Source organism: Fusarium proliferatum (genome assembly GCF_900067095.1).
Source record: "Fusarium proliferatum ET1 genome assembly, contig: FPRO_scaffold005, whole genome shotgun sequence".
NCBI classification, from domain to species: domain Eukaryota; kingdom Fungi; phylum Ascomycota; class Sordariomycetes; order Hypocreales; family Nectriaceae; genus Fusarium; species Fusarium proliferatum.
The window spans coordinates 1,450,406-1,469,242 of record NW_022194794.1 but is presented as its reverse complement, the minus strand read 5'-3'; the positions used below and the strand labels follow the sequence as shown (position 1 = coordinate 1,469,242).

The following is an 18,837-nucleotide window of genomic DNA, read 5'->3' as shown; positions in this document are numbered from 1 at the left end:
GCTAACGTTGGGTTGTGAAGTTGACAGCTTCCCATGGATGGAAGTGAAGGCTTTAGTTAGGTCTAAGTGCAGAGGCTCCGGGGATATGACAGCGTAGGTTGTCGTCCCCTGCCCTCCAGGGGCTAAATTCCAGTATGATTAGTGGATTGACCTACTGAAGAGCCTCAACAATCCCCCACCAACGGCCCCGCTAGCGTTCATGGATGCAATAGATGGGAACTGATAATCAAGGACTGTAAGTTTGTCGATGACCCTAAGTTAGTAGGTAGACCACGAAGCCACTGATGGTTGGTTAGCAAAGCATAGGTACCTACTTTTCCTGGGCAGATGGGGTCCAATGCTGTACGAGTTGAAAGCAAACTTGACCCCAAGGTTGGATATGTTTGCTTGTTTCTTTGTTTCAAGTCCCGAGGTTAGTATCACTTAGCATAATAGGACATACTACATACATACAGGAGGTAGGATATTATGATAACTTCATAGTGGGACGGTCTTAGGTCATCTTTCTCTTCCATGCTGCTAGAATTTATCTAGGAAAACAGTATTTCAGGTTGGCTCCCTACCGGTCAGCATATGTCTTCGAATTTGGTTGTTTAGAGGTCAACTACCTTTGATCAACCCGGTCCAGACGTGAACAACAACTACGGTAATCCTGTGCATCGGAAATGAGCCAATCAGAGTCTTGAACTGTTGAAAGCTGTCGCCTTTCATCTGGTTTTACCTACTAATCTCGAGGTGGCTGCTATTGGCTCACCTCGCACTTAAGGTATCTAAGGTAGCTTAGTCCGATTAGGGAGCCTACCTATACCTTACCACCTTACCTTAACCTTCCATTGGGCTAGGTAGTAAGTTAGTAGTTATCCCTCTAACTTCCAATCGCATTACCCAGTCCAGGGCACGCCAACTTGTTCCCTCCAACATTCGCTCTTTTGCTGCCTGGACTCTTCTTTCGTGTCGACGTCGTCAGCAGCAGCAACAAAACCTACAAGTAATTCGTCCTGCGGTTCCAATACCGCTTCCTCTCGATACTCGTGCTCCCTTGCGAATGTTCCAGTGTCGCAGCTTACGAGGCTCGCGCAAGGGGTTTCCCACTTGATCTGAACGATCGTGACGGCTTTAAATTATCGCAAAGCGACGGAGACCGGACACGGAGACGACGCAAATACAATGGCTTCCGCAAGGCTCGTCGGAATGGGCTTCCAGCTCCTTAGTACGCTATTCCTCACCAATGGAGTCCGACTCTGGTTCCGCAACGTGAGACTGACGAATCGAACATAGAGCGAGCGACCGACGAAGAGAGCGATCCCGAGGGTGCGTTTTCCCATTCGAAAAGAGGCAATCCACCACAAGAAATACTGACGATGACCTCCAGAGGGCGACTCTGCTCAGAAGGAATTGTTCGCGGCGTGGGCCCTCTTCATCTCGATTATGCTGCTCATTATTGCTTTCTTCACAAGCTATATGCTGCAGATGAAGAAGGTCACTGCTATACATGAAACGGTTATATCCATCTTTGCTGGTGCGCTCCCTGAAATCAACTACCGAGGATCAATGGCTCACAGGTCTTCTCTTTGCAGGAATGGTTGTTGGGCTTGTCTTGATGATAGCTTCTGGCGACTCTATTCGCAACATGATCAGTTTCGACTACCAAATCTTCTTCAACCTTCTTCTGCCACCTATTATTCTATCCTCGGGCTATGAGCTACATCAGGCCAACTTCTTCCGCAACATTGGCACCATCTTGACTTTTGCCTTTGCTGGAACCTTTCTGTCGGCTGTCGTTATTGGCTTGATCCTGTACATCTTTACACTCCTCCCCGGATCGCTGGGCATGACCTTTGTCGATGCGATCTCCGTGGGCGCAACTCTCTCCGCTACTGACCCCGTCACTATTCTCGCAATCTTCAACACCTACAAGGTTGACCCCAAGCTGTATACCATCATCTTCGGAGAGTCGATCCTCAATGACGCTATCGCCATTGTCATTTTCGAAACTGCGCAGAAGTACAAGAAGGGCGAGGCTGCTAATCTCGGCATCGTCAGCTTCTTTGAAGGCACGGGAATCTTTTTGCTCGTCTTCTTCTGCAGCATGTTTATCGGCTTCATTGTTGGCGTTGGCACTGCTTTGCTGCTCAAGTTTACCTACCTTCGCCGTATTCCCAAGATTGAGAGTTGTTTGATTGTCTTGATCGCCTACGCCACTTACTTCTTCTCTCACGGCCTTCACATGTCTGGTATGTCACTCCAGTCTTGGCTTGTGCTACACATATTCTAATTTCCACGCAGGTATTGTGTCGTTGCTTTTCTGTGGTATTACACTTAAGCACTATGCCTATTTCAACATGTCCCGCCGAACTCAACTTACCACCAAGTTCATCTTTCAGATCTTGTCGCAGTTGTCCGAGAACTTCATCTTCATTTACCTGGGACTGGCTTTGTTCACCGACAACAACCTCTCATTCCAGCCGCCCCTCATCATTGTCACTATTCTGGCTGTCTGCGCTGCCAGATGGGTCGCTGTATTCCCTTTGTCCAAGGCTATTAACTGGTTCATCCGATATCGCGCCAGCAGACGCGGCCAAGAGGTTGGTGATGAGCTGCCCTATAACTACCAGGCCATGCTCTACTGGGCTGGCCTCCGTGGAGCTGTCGGCGTGGCGCTGGCTGCTTTGCTCACTGGCGACAACGCGCCCGCACTTAGAGCTACTGTTCTGGTAGTTGTCGTGCTTACTGTCATCATTTTTGGTGGTACGACCGCTCGAATGCTCGAGATCCTGGGTATCCGGACTGGCGTTGTTGAGGAAGTTGACAGTGACGATGAGTTCGACATCGAGACCTTTGGCGGAGGCCTTCAGGTCAAGCGTTCAGGAACGGGGATCGGATATAATCCTCGCCGGAATGGCAGCGTTGCCCTTGGCAGTCTCGAGGCTGGCCAGTCTGCTAGTTATGTCTCAGGCGCCTCGTCCCCGCACACTGGTGGCCGCCCTGTTAGCAAGAGTCGAAAGAATTCTATCCCAGAACGATCCGATCTCCTTCGCCATAACGATGATTCCGACATTGGTAGTGATATTGACGTCTCCGACCTGCCTCCGCCAGCCCGACGATCACCACTGCCACGGGCTAGCACCGCTCCTCCATCTCGAGTAGACAGTGCATATGCAACTCCCACGACAGAGACACCCGGTGGCCAACCTATAACAGCAACCAATGCCCTCCGGCAGCTCTGGTCCTCGGAAGATCCGGCCAGTGTGTTTCACCACCTGGACGAGGACTTCATCAAGCCCAGGCTACTACTTCAAGGTGATAGCTCTAGGGGCGGGTACGGTGGACCAAGCTAAGTGAGACATAGCAAATGATGGATATTCGTGAGAGTCCCGCGTCGAGGCGGGCTGTATCATCTTATGTGCATGAACGGCGTTGGGTTTTACTAGTATAGACATGGCATTGACGTTAGATAAATGATGTGTTTATTCTATCTTCTTGTGCTCGTATTTCCTATTCATCGTGTCATTTGCAGATGCGCGATATGGTGAATGCAATTGCTTATGAGGGTGGTGTTTTATTTTAATCGCCTTGAACAGACGATGACTTCGAGGCTTAGCGTAATGATACGCCTATTTCATGCCTTGAATAATTAATAAAATGTATCTACAGATGATCTCCAACTCATCACGGATATGCCATACCAACCATCCGTTCTCATACATAAAAAGGGTAAGCAACTGTACAGCCAGAACCAGAATGATGCCCTTTCTTCTTGCCTGCACGCTTTTTTCATGACAAGATCAACACCAATATTCATCGCTTCCCATGCACCAACCAAACCATTGGTTCTAGAACCCAAACCAAAAACCTTCCTTTATTTTGCCCGTTTTGTACGATTAGCCTGCTGACGGTGTAGCACTGCCACTTGCCTGCCTTTGTTGTTGTTGTTGTTGCTGAGGTTGGGCCTGAGCCTGAGCCTGGGCTTGCCCTTGCTGCTGCTGTTGAGGCTGCTGCTGTTGAGGCTGCTGTTGTTTCGCTTGTTGATGCTGCTGGTGAAGTTGCTGGTGTTGTTGCCCAGGGCTACCAGCCGCTTGGCTTGCCTGCTGCTGTTGCTGTTGGCGAAGCAACGCGGCGTATTGATGAGGGCTTGTCGTGGCGGCGATGCTAGCAGCAAGTCCGCCTTGGCCATTTGCCGTACCAGCAGCAGAGTTCATAGCAGTGCGCTGAGCCATCATAAGGCGTGTTAGATGCTCTGTTGCCATTTGGCGAATCTGATCAGGGGGTAGTGTCGGATTCTTAGTACGAAACTGGGCCTCGAGCTGAGCAAGCTGAGCGGCAATACTAGGAGGCAGCTGTGCTTGTGGTCGTGGGGCTATTGAGCCAGCAGGACCAGCCGGCATATGAAGACCATTGGCCTGTGGTGAGCCGAGATTACCAGAGTTGAACTGGGCCATCATAGCCTGGGCGTTATTTATGAAGTTCTGCTGGTTCATTGCATTGGCCCCGTTGATGCCGTTAACACCATTTCGCATATTCAAGGGGGCACTCTGCTGGGAACCGTTCGCCCCTTGGCCAGGAGCTCCAGGGCCGCCTTGAGCGTGCTGCATCTGTGCCAGACGTTGTTGTTCGGAGATGCGCTGTGCACGCATCATCAAGTTGACGTCAGGCTGGGGATTTGGCATGGGCATGCGGTTGTGTTGTCCTTGCATTGCTTGCAATTGGGCTTGTTGCGCACTCGTCATCTGATTAGGTGGAACGAGCCCGCCAGCCATTTGAGACGGAACAGCCCCCATGCCATTGGGAGCAGGAGATTGCATGGGCATTCTAGGACGAGCTTGGCCGGCGGCGGCGGCGGCGGCAACAGCAAGCTGATTAGGTACATTAAGTCGGCCAACACCATTCATGCCATTGGCTGCTGCCACGGCGGCAGCGGCAGCAACTTGAGCTGCATTTTGACCGACATGCGCAGCTCCAGGAGTGCCAGCCATCTGAGCTGGACCTTGAGCCCTGGCTTGCAAGGCAGCCTGAGAGGGTGTCAGCTTTGTGCTTCTGTTATAATATGTGGGACTTACTCGTCTTTGAGCTTCTTGCTTTGACGCATACTGCGCCATCTTTTCTGCCAGAGCTTGGTCTCGCTCATGTCGCATGATGCTGTAGTCTCTCGGTGTCTTGTTGGTGCGTTGTGATGCAGGATCATTGACCTTTTTATTGGCTGCATTCTGCGAAGCTGTGTGCTGTTGCTTCTGAGCAGCTGTCTCCCGTTTCTTCGCCAGCTTACGCATTGCGTCAAGAAGTGTGAGGTGCTTCTGATTCCGTCGTCTCTCCACTCTGACGGGGGTTGACGGAGGGCGTCTCCGTCCAGGCGTGACTGCGCCATTGGCTGGGTTAATTTGCTGTAACGCGAGTTGGTTTTGCTGCGCAATGAAATTCTGGGCGGCGGCGATACGTCCCGTGTAGGCTTTGAAATATTGGGTCTTGGACATATCGGCTGGAAGTCCTTCGAGAGAAATCCATCTCTCAAAACATTCCCACGGGGACCGTCTTTCAGCACCCGAAGTAAAGCGAGATTTGGGTGCTAACATACTGGCAATGAGGGACCAGTTGTAAGAGTATTCCCGGACAAGATTTCGAAGTTCATCATCCTCGTTGATTGTCCACTGAGAGGGGTTTCTGCATTCGAAGAAGCTCTGTAACGGCATGGGATATTCCGAAGGCGGTCGGAACTGATGGCCAACATAGAGGCGATCGCGAATATGCTTCATCTCGGGGTTAAATAGGGCCACCTCATCAGTAGCTGGTGGTAGAGGAAGGCTGGGTGAAGGACCACTGGTGACAAAACCAGTCTCGCCCTCGTCATCAGAATCCTCGTTCTGGTAATCATATCGGCTACGCTTCCTTGGGGGACCATCTGAAACTAACTTCATGTGGCCTTCAACATACTTGCTCAGTGGTAGAGCTGGCCGTCGCCAATGAGCATCAGGATCCCACTCAGGACCTGTAAGGTCAAATTTGGGAACCTGGAGAGGCTTTCCAAACATGGGTAGCTCTTCCAGAAGTTGGTCTGCAGCAGCTGTTCGACGAAGTCCAAAGATAACATCGTCGTCTTGCAGAGAGAAGATGGCGGACGGTGCTATCGTCTCAGGGAAATCCTCAGTTAAATCATCCAGGTTGTCAATAGACTCGACGTCTCCGCTTGAGATAAGATCAGGTGTGAGTTGATTTTCGCCCTCAACATCAGCCATCGAAACGTCAGGGGCAGGCTGTGTCTTTGGGGGTATCACAGCAGAAACCTGCATCAGTTTTCGCTCTTCGGGGGTAGATTCGTGCCATTCTGCGCAAGCATATGCAAGGTTTTTTGCAACAGCCCTTTTCCATTTGCGTTCTTCTCGGAAATCAGTTCGCATCCATTTCATTTCTTGTAGCATGACATCCCAGTGTGACGGGGGGCGTGTTGGCTCCGGGCAGCGCTTGGGTTGCCGTAGAGACCATTTGTCATGCTGCTGCAAGTGGTAAACCCGGCGCAGAACTTTACAAGCCTGATGGTCCTGAATGGCAAGATTGGCATCAGGGGTAGTCACGGTCTTGTTGGCAGTGTACAATATCTTCTCAATGGGCTGCATCCAGGAGGAGCTGCCAGCGAATCCCTGGACGAAAAGGGGAGTGTAGTAGTCCTCGGTCGGTATGATAGGATCACGCTGACTGGCCACTATCGATCGTTCATCTGCTTTCTTGGATTGCTTTCCGAAAACAACAGTCGAGGGCTGGCTTCGTGACCTCTGCCTTTGATGAGCAGAGATATGGCGATGTCTTAAGCTTGGCGATTTGGGTGTCGAAGTCAAGGGGGTCAATTGACTGTCCAGGCTTTTGTTGGTCGAAGTATGCTCTAAGGACGGGGTTTGTCGAGGAGTTGCACCGACAATCTCGCTGACTGACTTTGGACGCATCGCCCCGGAAGAAACTCTAGTAACAGCGCGCTCAACCTTTGGGGGGGACTCTTTGGGTGCCGACTCCACAGGTACAGTGGCAACATCAGAAATGGGGGCTGGCGTAGGTGTTGACGGGGCTTTCTCGGTAGCCTGTGTACTCCCATCTGATTTAACCTCTTGACTTTGAGTTTGAGCTTGAATGGTTGCTTTGGGCTCAGGAGCATCCACATCCATCTGCTCAGGGGGCTCCTCTTGACTGTCTGGAATCTCTTTAATGCCTGGCGCTTCAACTGAGTTCCCGAATGCGTTGACTCGTGCTATATCGATATCAGACTTAGCCTGAGTACTGTCTTCTTTGACTTGTTCGTTAGCATTGGATGCAATCGGTTGAACAACATCATTGGCACCCGACATATTGACATCTTCCGAAACTGGCGCTGAAGTGACGGGTTTTGTTTGCTGGCCAGTACTCGCTGCTGTTGCTGTTTCCGTTGCCGTTGCCGTTGCCTCCGCCGCAACACTCGATCGTATAGATTCCTGCAGCAATTGAGCTTCAGCAGAGTCAGGGGGTGCTTCCAGCACACGATTTTGTATGTCTTGGTTCAAAGTAGCCTCAACATCATGACTCGATTCTTTCTCATCATCTTTCTCATGAACCCCCTCGTCTACCTCATCCTCGGTCGGTTTCTCTTCGGCTGGCTCCACAAACTGTGGTCCCCCATGCTCTGGGCTTGTGTCTGTCGAAGCATCGTCGTGAACCGCGGGCGTAGTTGCGCTTTGTGCAGTTGAACCAGGTGAAGACAAGGCATCGGGCGCACGAGCGGCATCTGTGGGCGGCTTGACCGTCAACGCGCCACCTCTAGCATCGGATGAAGTACTGGGCCCTCGACTTGTTTTCTCCGCCGTCGATACACCTGGCCTAGCATTTTCTCCCTTTGTCCCCGATTCAAAAGTAACTTGAGGTTGACGCGGTGCAGGTGTGTCTGAGGCCTCTGAGGCATTGGGTATATCCTCCGCTTTCGATTTTGGATTTACGTTGGTATCAGTAGTGGTTTGGGTCATAGGACTGGTCGTCAAGGTCGGCTCTACAATCGCATCCTCAGGTAGGGGTACAGGTTGGCTTGTCGGTGTAGGAAGAGAGCTCGCTTTGTCGGTCGTGGCGGGATCTGTCAAAGGCGGAGGACTCGGCGTTCGTTTTGGAGGTGCATCGCCAACTTTGGGAGGTGGGTAAGTTCCATTAGATTGTTCTTTGTTCTGCACATTCACAGTCTCAGGTTTGCTCGCATCCTCGAGCGTCCGTTTCGGCGTGGGCTCGGGCGCAATGAATATGGCTTTTGCCAGAGACTTTTTGAAGAGTTCAAGCGAGATCGGTGGTCTCGCTGGGATGTTGGCTTCGTTCAGCGTTTTGCCTCTGTCCCCAAATTAGTACATTATATATATTGGCGGGCCGACACGCGCGCAAATCAATTTGGGAAAACGCGCAATAGTATCGCAGGACGTACTGGATGATATCGTTGGCTTGCAAGAACTGCCATTCTGCTGGTGTTGTGGTCGGCGCGTCGGGGTTGGTCAAGACTGGGTATGGGAGACCCTCGGACTGTGTCGCAACTGCGAACAGCTCGCGCAGCTTGCGCTTCCGCGACGTCACAATTGAACTGAGGCAAGTTAGCAGCCCGAAAAATATATCTTGACGATCGGAAAAATCGGCTCTTTCGTCTGAGCCTACACTGACCTGCACTCATTGCGCTTTGTTTGAAGCAGCCTTGATAGATCGGCGGCTCCGACCTCAGTCATAGCATCGACGGCCGCGACATCCGTTTTTGGACGAAACGGACGTTGCAAAATAATATTCTTGAGCGCCTGAGATGAATGCAGGTGTTTTATAGGATGAAAGACGCTGTTGTTGATTGTTTTTTGGGTGTCGTTGTTGAAGGCGACGTCGCTGGAAGGCGTCAAAATTTCTGTCTCTGGGGAGACGATAACCGGGCGGCCTGCTGGTGGTTTACAGCTCAATGCGCTGAAAGCAGTGGAGCCTACCTAGTTAGAGCGTGAGTGCACGGGGGGGCGCTGGGCGCTGTAGGCTGGGGAAAGTATCGGGGAGGGGATGTTGGTTAATGGCCAGGCTTAGGGGGGCAATCAAACAGGCGTCAACGACTAGTGGGTGTCGAGCCAGCGGTGGGTGGGAGAGGGAAGAGCAAGGTTCAGGATAAGGCCAAGATTAGAAAGAGGAGAGACAATTTGTTATGCCAGAAAATACCATGATTCGTGATTAATTGATAAGGCTAATAACAGATTTCCTTACCCTTGCGGCGCCAACATGATAGTGTGCATAACGCTAGTGAACAGAAGGGGGCAGGGGGGAATAGAATGGTAATGCACCCTTGTACATGTGCAGTACCTAGAGTACCAACCCAACCCAATTCCATACAGTACGAGCCAACTAACTAGAACCTAGCAGAAACCAAAGAGAAGTGAGTGACGAGTCCTGTACGTAACAAAGTTACTGTCTGCTCTTCTTTGTTATATCAATGATAGCAATCATTTCATATAAATGAAATCCGAGTGTAAATGGAGGCGCAAACCTAGTGCCTGTTACACTTTAACACATGATCTTCTCTTGTTATTACGATCACTCGGGGCTGAAATCTCTCCTCCTCTTCTTATTCAGCACTGGTCTTGGACTTGGAATAAAATGTTGCTGTCCGACAAGTTCCGGAGGAAGTCTTGGAAAGTCTTATAACACAGCACTTTATTTGCAATATGGAACATCATAAGCAACTACCTAACTTAGTGAAGTGCAGTAAATTTAAAGATTGGATATCTATAAGTTTAGAAGCAAAAAAAGTTTCCTGATATGCAAGATATCACTCGTCTAGAGATTTCTAATTCTCAATGATAATCATCTACAATGGTTCCTGTTGGATAGAGTTGTTTATACATTAGTACAAATGGCACACATGGTATGGAGGAAATGCAGAATTGCTGGTACAGGCTACATCTGAAAGTGTATTGAACCAAGGTGCCTTAGTACCTAGGGTTTGGGAGGAAAGAAAACTCAGGACTTCAGTCTTAACAGATAAAATTACTCAGGTAGCCTATCAATAAGTTCAGGGTGCCTTTTGCCGAGTTTATTTTGATACCCCATCTACCCATGTTATCCTAAGGCTGTTGTTTTCTTACTAGGTACCTACCTACCTAGGTACCCTAGTACCCCGGCGTAGTGGCCGATTCAGCACCGCCACAAATATAGCACGCCACAGTGATGGTGCCTGCGAGCTGTTGTCTTGAAAATAATTCCATCTTCCCAAGTGAACTTACACAGTTTCAATCAAAACATCCGCCAAAATGACCGAGCAGAGCAAACCTCCGGCTTCGCGCATAGCAATCAAGTTCGGCGCTACGTCGAGCAATAAGAACTCGACGAAAGCATCAAAATCAAATCCATCCTCGTCGCTAGGGAAGCGGCCACGACCTCACGCTTTGGGTGACGCTTCTGACTCTGAGGATGATGATTATGAGCATCGAGGACAGCATGAGAAGATCACAGGCTTTGGGGTGGATGGAGTAGAGACGGAGCGCAAGGCAAAAGACTCGAGGACGGAAAAGAAAGAATATGTGATGGCCCGACTGCCGAATCACGACTGGAGATCAGAGGCCAAAGCCCAGAGGAAGAGCAAAAGTTCGCTACCTGAGGAGGCAAGAGCGCAGCAAAACAATACAGCCGCCGAGACGGAACCTGCGGATCAGGATAAGGGAATCAAATGGGGTCTGACGATTAAGGAGAAGACTGAGGACGCCAACAAGGATGTTGGATCAGAGTCTAAGGAGAAGCCAGTCTCCAATGATGACAACCAGAAAAAGCCACCTCCCAAACGAACAGCAGATGACGAAGCATTGGGCGCTCTACTAGGCAATAAGGAGGAGGACAAAAAGATCATCCATTCAAGCGAAGAGGACACCTACCGTCACGACGTCCAAGGGGCAGCAGAAACCACCCTTGATGATTATGAAGCCATGCCAGTGGAAGAATTCGGCGCAGCTCTTCTCCGCGGTTTGGGCTGGGACGGGAAAACTCACGATACAGTCAAGGAAGTCAAGCGACGTCCGAACCAACTCGGCCTTGGCGGTACGGAGCTCAAGGGTGAAGAGAACCTCGGCGGATGGAATCAGAGCGGAAAGAAGAACAGACGACCGCGCTTGGATGAGTATCGCCGAGAGGAGAGTAAACGAAAGGAGGGTCGCTACCATGAGGATAGTTACAAGCGTGAGCGTGAGCGTGAGCATGAGCGCGAGAGGGGTCGAGACAGCAAGCATGAGCATCGTGATCGTGATCGTGACCGTGACCGAGACCGAGACCGCGACCGTGATCGGAATAGGGACTACGACCGGCATCGGAGCCATCGGGACTATTATCGACGGCGGTAAACAAGCAGTCGCAACTTCGCTATGAAGGCTTACTACCGGCTTCCCAACACGACACAATAATACCTCTGTTTTCCGGGAAAGGGATCAATTCTTCCTGGAGATACATTTTTACGTAGACCAAAAGTGATCCAAACGCAGAAGAAAACAAAAAGAAGAGGACGAAGCAGGACAAAGCAGGACAAAGCAGGACAAAGCAGGACAAAGGAGATACTCATATAATGCACAGACATGTAAGAATGACGCTTTAATCACGGAATCATACAGTTCAATAAGCTTACAGTGTGACTATAGTCTAAAACAGGATCCTGGGTATATGATATGCGTTCAAAGACCACAGCAACCCAACGCCATGCACTTCCCCATGAGCAAACGATACTACCTTGCTGGCACGGTCAGTCTATCCATCTCGGCAGGTCCTTCATCTCCCCCGCCTGTCTTTGTGCTTTCCTCGGCATCAGCCAGCGATGTAAGGCGCTTTTCCTCCCTCGACTTCTTTGTCAAATTAAACGATCTCCGAATTGACATGCTTCGATTTCGCTCAGATTTTCCTCCATCACGGCCTCGGTCTCGATCCGGGTCTACCACATCTTCTAGGGCCTTTCCCTGTTTGAGCGCCTCGAGGGATCTCTTGGCAATATCCACGTCTTCGAAAATGACTTCTGTGTCGAGGAGAACTCGATCGATCTGTCCCGCTATGCCTCTTTGCTTCTCCAAATCCTGGATCTTCTCTCTCAACTCATCCATTATATGCCATCCTTCCATGACTTCCTTTTCTAACTGCTTTCGCTGGTCTTCTGGCAGCGCCTTATACTCCCTCTGCCCTTGGACAATGCGGGCCCGGCGGATGTATTTCTGGGGCGTCTTGGACCTTTCAGCTTGCTTCACGACGCCTTTGAGTGTGTATCCAATCGGGCCCACAATAGCAGAGAGGTTTTTGAGGACCAAACCTGTCAGTCCCATGCCTGTGCCTTTGACGAAACCAATCGGTCCATTTTCTTTTGCTCCACGGACCGGCAGGCGAACTACTCCTGTGAAGCCATCGTAGACTCCATACGCAAACTCATGCCGGGCTGCCCGGAGGCCAGAATGGAAGCCTGTCACTCGAATGGGACGACGTACCGTATTGTCGCCATAGAGTCGAGGAGCATTGTGGAAGCCTTGTGCGAGTGCCATCGAGAGATCCACCGGCGCCTTGGCGATGGCAGTAGCTGTCCTTTCCACGCCGCTCGCTATGTCGCCTACATACTGACCTCCAGTGTCCCCAGCTGTCGTCTCGGTGTGCAACGAGGCGGCATCCACTGGGTCATCAGAGTCCGCCGGATTGTGTCGTGTTATGCTGTTGCTTGGCTTCCTAGATTTCTTAGCATTCCTCTGATTCTTCTTCTTGCTGATTGATCTTGTTCTTTTTGCCCAATGGTAAGGAACACTTGCAACGCCGTGAAATGCTTCACCGACGGTGCTAGCTATGGATCCGGCAATTCCTGTGAGAGGTTCGCCGGGGCCTTCAAAGTCATTCCATTCCACATGCCTGAGAAGTCTCAGGCGCTTCCAGGTCAACAGGCCGTTGTCCACTAGGATGTCGGCAGCCAAAGCACCCAGTTTTATATTGGTGTTTTTCAACTCCCAGACGGCTGTGTGATCTCTGAGAAGGGAGCATCGCAAGAGACTCGGGCTCCTTAGGCTCAGCTGTCTGTGAAACTCTTTGACGGCATTAACAGCGCCATCACCCTCCTCTGCGATTCGTTTGGCGATTGCTCCAGCAGCATCCCTTGCTTTTTCCGTAAGACAAAATCCAATGCCTTCAGCAAGCTTTTCGGCGTTCAGGTGTTTGTATGGCACTGGCTCCGGTCCAACATTTGCATTGCTCACCATCTTACCCCAAAAGTTTTGGTCGCCGAAGAAGGGAACGATCATTGTAGGCTTGCCACATTTGAGCGCAATGGCTGTTGTTCCGGCGCCTCCGTGAATGACGCATGCCTTGACTCTCGGGAAAAGCCAGTCATGAGGGGTGTTGTCAAGCATGAAGATATTCTCCGGAACATCGTCACCACCAAGTCCACCCCAGCCCTTAGATACCAGGGCACGAACTCCAGCCAGCTCGACAGCTTTGAAGATCATTTGTGTGAACTTGTCTGCATCATCAACAACAATCGATCCAAACCCAATGTAGATTGGAGTCTCCCCAGCTGCTAGAAATTCCTCCAGTTCCGTCGGTGGCTCAAAGGTTGAAGCCAAGTCAAGAAATACGAAGCCAGCCACGTCAACCTCACTTCCCCAGTCTTGTGGCTTCGGGACAAGGGCCGGTGACCACAAGTATGTGAATGGCACATGCAGGCGATATGTTGCACCCGGAGCCCAAAGAGTCGAGACAGGATCTAGAGCTAAAGTCTTGACACGAAATTCGTTGAGCAGATCTCCCAGACCTTGCCATACCATCATCTCGACTAGGGGGTAAGAGATGAAGTTTGTATATCCAGGGTCCACATTGGAATTCTTGATGCTTGCCAAGGGATGAGGGAAAGCTTGTGTAGGTGTGTAAGGAAAGGTAAACATTAAATGAACAGGAATACCAAGTGCTTCGGCGCAGTGAATATGTGCAAAGCTCGGGGGGTTGGCGATGATGACGTCCGCGACAAAAGGGTCCTTTTCGCCCATCATCTTTAAGTTCTGGCGGTCCGATTCATCGTCTGTGGCATTGATGCATGCTCGCCAGAAACCATCAAACATAGTGGCCATTGCGGCTCGCCGTCTCCCAATATCCCCAGCCTTGACTGTCTCAAGTGTCGGGATCAGACCTGGATTCTTGACCATAAAAGCCATGAGCTCTGATGGATCGCCCCCAACAGAGAAGAACTCAAGACCGGAATCTTTTTCGACAAATTCGCGAAACGCTGGGTGCGTAGCGATGCGTACTCGGTGTCCATAATCCTCTTTCAAAACCTTGCCTATCTTCAAGAAGGGTTGGGCATCTCCTCGTGAACCAATGACCATGATCACAATGTTCAAGCGTGCTTGAGGTCTGGGATCCGCAACAGCTGTCGAAGAAGATGTCCGGCGTCGGCTTTCGGGAATTTTGAGAGTTGACACCCTGTCAGCTTGTTCAGCCTTTGCGGGAGTGACCTTATTGACAGCTGCACCCAAAGCCTTAGTCAAGTATCCAGTGCCTGCAGTCTCGTTGACCGTGATGCGCAAACGACCATCCTTTTTCACCTTGCCGGATGTTTGGTAGTTCTGATTACCAATGTTGAAACGGCCGTATTTATGCTCATCGTGGCTCGCCTTCCCGCTTGCTTTCTCGCCTGCTTTCTTCTTGTGTTCGCTGTGATGCGATTCCTGCTGGCTGGTTTGTAGCTCATCCTTGCCAGCCGATGCTATCGAACTATCACTTGAGCTGAGTCTTGGGTCCTCTGGTGCTTCCCAGATCGCCTTGTTCAAATATGAGGTGCCAGCTCTCGCTGGGCCGGGACGAAAGTAGGAACGGTGGTGATGATCGCGCCGTGGTTGCTCAGTCTGCCAGGACTTGGTCGGACTTGGTCGACTCTTTTGGGCTGGCGACTTCCTAGGTGAGATTGAATCGTCTGCCGATGGCAGATGTGCAGGCTCGGACTTGACTGGTGTTTGTTGAACGCCGTCACCAGGGTCGATGTTGTCCTTAGGGCTTCGCGGCGACACTGGACTTTCGGGGGATTGTACTGGGGGTGGGATAGGAGCAGGGTAGGCGACATCCCCATGAGTATCTGTGATTAGTGTCGTAGATTGTTGCCTATCGTCATTGTTGCGGCGTTGCTCTGACACTTCAAGCTTGAGCTTGTTGGGGTCTTCTTGTGGAGAATCCATGGCACTGTATGAGCAGTTCCTTTCGTTTTCCAGAGGTTTTGTGGTGTATTTCTTGAGTTGTGCCAGAAGGAAGGTTGCTTGGTTACCTAGGGACAATTAAACAGTATATCTGTCAGTCTGCTGTGACGAACTGGCGTCGTTATCGTGTCACAGAAACGCAGAGTGGTTTGTCGTTGTTTGCACACTTGGCAGTACGTTAGTTGCTACCGGAGTCGCAAATAGCAGCCCATGATTTACAGTGTAAAAAGGGTGAAAGAAATGAAGAATCTATGATCAAGGCCTAGGCAGTCCGAAGTGCCATGAACAAATTTCCGAGCCGTCCCGTTCCATGAAGCGTCACGAGGTGACCTTACCTAGACATGGATCTCTCCTTCCCCAAATTCTGGTTGAGAAGGATACAATGATGTCACTTGCCGTGTTATCCACAGCGGAACCCCTTGGCGTTCGGCGGTTTTAGCTGCTTTTGCTCCGCAAGACTAAGGCTAAAAGGATTGATGGGGTCACACAAGGTCTCATTCAGAACAAGGAACAGGCGAAGAATCGTCGATGATGCACCGCTAATTTAGTTCTCTCGGGACAGATGCCGCGTTTCAAGCTTCGAAAGGGCTGCATTTATGCTTATGCGCTGCATCGCATCGCATCACATCGCATCGTCAAGTCGGCGTCTTCAAGTAAGGTACCTACCTACTTAGGTATACCTAGTAGGTACGGTAACAATAAGTTTTGTCTACGCGTGTCTCGTGACCATCCATATCTTGCTCTGGCACCCCAACTACTACCTAGTAGGTACCTAGGTAGGTATGAGTCGCCAGCCAGCCAGCCTCCCTTAGTTGTGTGGCTCTAACGACTCAATGAGTTACACATCTCGATCTGGGCGTACAGTAACCAATGTTGTAAGTTATCTTTCCGGCTCTAGTAAACTCAACCAGTAGTGGCATTTTACCTAACCAGTAGCCTGGACCAGCAATTGGTCACCGTCCTCCGACTACATACCTACCTACCTACCTACATCCAGTAGCGGCAGAACTGAAGACCCTGACTCAGTAATAGAAACATGGGAACAAGGCTAATTTCCTTGTGCATCATCGCCTGGCTCAGACGGACTGTATGCTCCGGACAGCTGAAGCTATTTTGCACTACCCTATAGCTACATTTCAAAATCGGAGATATCTTGTAGGACCTCGAGGAACTGAACTCAGGTGAACAGGTGGCATCTACTTTACTAGACTAACATATTTATATCTACCTAAGTTTATGTCACTTGAGGTTCTAAGTCACAAACCCGAAAACACCAGTCATGGACATGTTGAGGGTGAGCATGACGATATGAACATACGTAATACCAATAACGACATGTTCACGTTTCTTAACCGGAAAACACTGCAGCCGTCGCCATTTACTATGTATTTACAAATGCCGTACTCCAATATACCCTAAATCAGCTGCAACGCCACTATAATCCATAGTCATCAAGCTCTACTGTAATGGAACACGCTCGAGGGTATCGGCCAAGATGCCTAGCTGCATCGAAACCTCGTCTTCTTGCCCCTGTCCATCAATATCCTTTTTATCGATTGCCTCTCTCAGGCGCTTGGCGGCTGCCAGCAATGGGCTTGCGTATCGATGCTCAACTGCTGCGGCCATTCCAGCAGGAACCAAGTGCTTGAAATCTTGACCACCGAATAAGAACAGAGCGAAGTTGGCAACCTGAAGATGGAAGGGTGCGAACTGGACCCAAAACTCCCACAAGGCCTCCAAGTCTGTCTCAGCAAGGGACTCAAGATCCTCAAAGAGGGTATACTGAAGTGTGTCCAGGCAGTCCGGATCGGCAAAGCGGCCCGTAGAGCCAGCCTTGCGGGCGGCAATGATCTCCTCGCGTAGCCATGTCACTGCGCATGCTTTCAGTGACGAGAACATGCAGTTTTCCAACAAGTCTTCCAAAATACCCAATCTGTCTTCCTCGTGGGGATCTTCGTGAAGGATGTGACCCGCTAGCACAGTGGCTGCATTCCGTACCCGCAATGATGGATGGAAGACGGAAATGAGCGTAAGTAGGTGGTGGTACGACATGAAGGTCACATCCTTATCGTCGGTTCCTTTAGGCCCGATAATGCGCTTCTGGTCGTGGAGCCACAGTGCAATGACTAACAAGGCCTCGACAGTTCCAGGGTTGCTCTCTATCTGCGTCTGAGGGTCATCTCCGAGGAATCGTTTGAGCAAATTGTGATGCTCAGGAAAGATGTACGCGTCAGGTTGTTCGTAGTCGGCATCAAAGATATCTGATGCAAACATGCGATAAGCGGTCAAGCAAAGAAATCCACCAGTTGAGAGTTTGATACCCTCAGGATTCTTGGGATCTGGCTCGACTTCAAGTGGATTCACAGCAAAAGGTGACTGCAAGACCTTCTTGACCTCAGCTGATGGTAGCTTCGCCAGACCCAGATCGCGAGCTACAGACTGAAAGAACATTAGTACCAAGATCTGTCCATTGGGAATTGCCACTTACAACCAACTGTCCAACCAAAGCATCTTTGGCTTGGAGCTCGTCGACCTGCTTGAAAGCTTGTAACATAGTAGGTTTCCCCGGCACGATCCTCTCCGGATTGTAATACTCCAAGTGCCGTGCCGCCCACTCAAGCCTATTTGAGTTGACATATGCTTCGAGGATACTCGTAACAAATGACTGTAAGAGGCGCGATACTAGATCAGCCTCACCCTCGGCGGCCTGACCTGCATCTGCTTCAGGATCGGGTGCGCTCTTGGAGATGTCGCTGTCTTGAAATGGTGTTTCGAGCTTGGTGCTGGACTGGCGAGTGGGCAGCGGTGGTCGTTTTCTGCCAGAAAGAGAACGCGCGAGATCAATAACTGCGGCTGTAGTCTCGGCACCCTGGGGGTTGTATGCCCGGTAAACTGTCTGCAGTGTCGTATGTAGGAATCGTGATGGTGCCTTGACCTGCAGTCTTCTATGGAGGATGCCCAGCATGCCAACCAGAGTGATAAAACTTGCGCTCGCAGAGGCATCACCAGCCTCAGAAGATTCGGCCCTGGAGTCAAGCACTTCGAGCACCTTGATAATGACCTCGCGGGGGTTCCCAAGGCGGGCAACGGTCTCGAGGCAACCTTGGCTACCAGGGACGGAGATCAGCATCTCCACAAGGTCCCAGCCAATATCGCGCGTAAGCTCAGCATCTTCGAGAATCTCATCTAGAGTTGGGAGAACTTCGGGGGATAGATTCGTTTCGACTATGGTGAGGTATGTCAAGGCGTCTGTGGCCGGGGGCCGAGTCTCTTTGAGTCTTTCAATAGCTTCGTCGACGGACACCATGATGCTGAATGAACAACAAATGTGCAGTGTTCTTTCCCAGTGACTGCTATGCAGCGATCGATAGTATTCGTCTTATACTAGCTCGATCGAAACGGTCCGAGAGGTTTGACAAGCTATACCTAGTTACTGAGGGGTCGATCGTGACAGGTCTAGCGTTGTGAAGACAGCACAAGAAGTGAATAATATTGGGGGCGCAAGAAAGATTGAGAGAAGCAAGTCAATGAGAGAAATAATCGGAAGGGATAAGCCTCCCCTGATCGATGTACAGCTTCTTTGTGATCTCGTTGAAATGAGATTGATGAAGGAACACAAAAGGAAAGCCAAACATGCGATGAGGGA

General features: G+C 50.5%; 5 protein-coding genes across 5 annotated transcripts; 2 read left to right on the top strand and 3 right to left on the bottom strand.

Moving 5' to 3' along the window:
- Window positions 1-1,167: 1,167 nt before the first annotated feature.
- FPRO_10740 (putative NA+-H+ antiporter) lies at window positions 1,168-3,338 on the top strand (the record flags this gene model as incomplete). Its single annotated transcript, XM_031231736.1, has 5 exons — window positions 1,168-1,210; window positions 1,279-1,311; window positions 1,373-1,519; window positions 1,578-2,234; window positions 2,287-3,338. The coding sequence occupies 5 exons, from the start codon at window positions 1,168-1,170 to the stop codon at window positions 3,336-3,338; spliced, it is 1,932 nt and encodes a 643-aa protein (XP_031081743.1).
- A 543-nt stretch (window positions 3,339-3,881) lies between these two features.
- Window positions 3,882-8,705, bottom strand: FPRO_10739 (uncharacterized protein; the record flags this gene model as incomplete). The annotated part of the gene is made up of 4 exons (XM_031231735.1): window positions 3,882-5,009; window positions 5,058-8,322; window positions 8,414-8,566; window positions 8,644-8,705. The coding sequence occupies 4 exons, from the start codon at window positions 8,703-8,705 to the stop codon at window positions 3,882-3,884; spliced, it is 4,608 nt and encodes a 1,535-aa protein (XP_031081742.1).
- Window positions 8,706-10,256: 1,551 nt separating this feature from the next.
- Window positions 10,257-11,336, top strand: FPRO_10738 (uncharacterized protein; the record flags this gene model as incomplete). Its single annotated transcript, XM_031231734.1, has 1 exon — window positions 10,257-11,336. One exon carries the CDS (start codon window positions 10,257-10,259, stop codon window positions 11,334-11,336), a length of 1,080 nt encoding a protein of 359 aa, XP_031081741.1.
- A 375-nt stretch (window positions 11,337-11,711) lies between these two features.
- Window positions 11,712-15,173, bottom strand: FPRO_10737 (putative sterol glucosyltransferase; the record flags this gene model as incomplete). The annotated part of the gene is made up of 1 exon (XM_031231733.1): window positions 11,712-15,173. One exon carries the CDS (start codon window positions 15,171-15,173, stop codon window positions 11,712-11,714), a length of 3,462 nt encoding a protein of 1,153 aa, XP_031081740.1.
- Window positions 15,174-16,649: 1,476 nt separating this feature from the next.
- On the bottom strand, window positions 16,650-18,498 carry FPRO_10736 (uncharacterized protein; the record flags this gene model as incomplete). Its single annotated transcript, XM_031231732.1, has 2 exons — window positions 16,650-17,630; window positions 17,680-18,498. 2 exons carry the CDS (start codon window positions 18,496-18,498, stop codon window positions 16,650-16,652), a joined length of 1,800 nt encoding a protein of 599 aa, XP_031081739.1.
- Window positions 18,499-18,837: the final 339 nt, after the last annotated feature.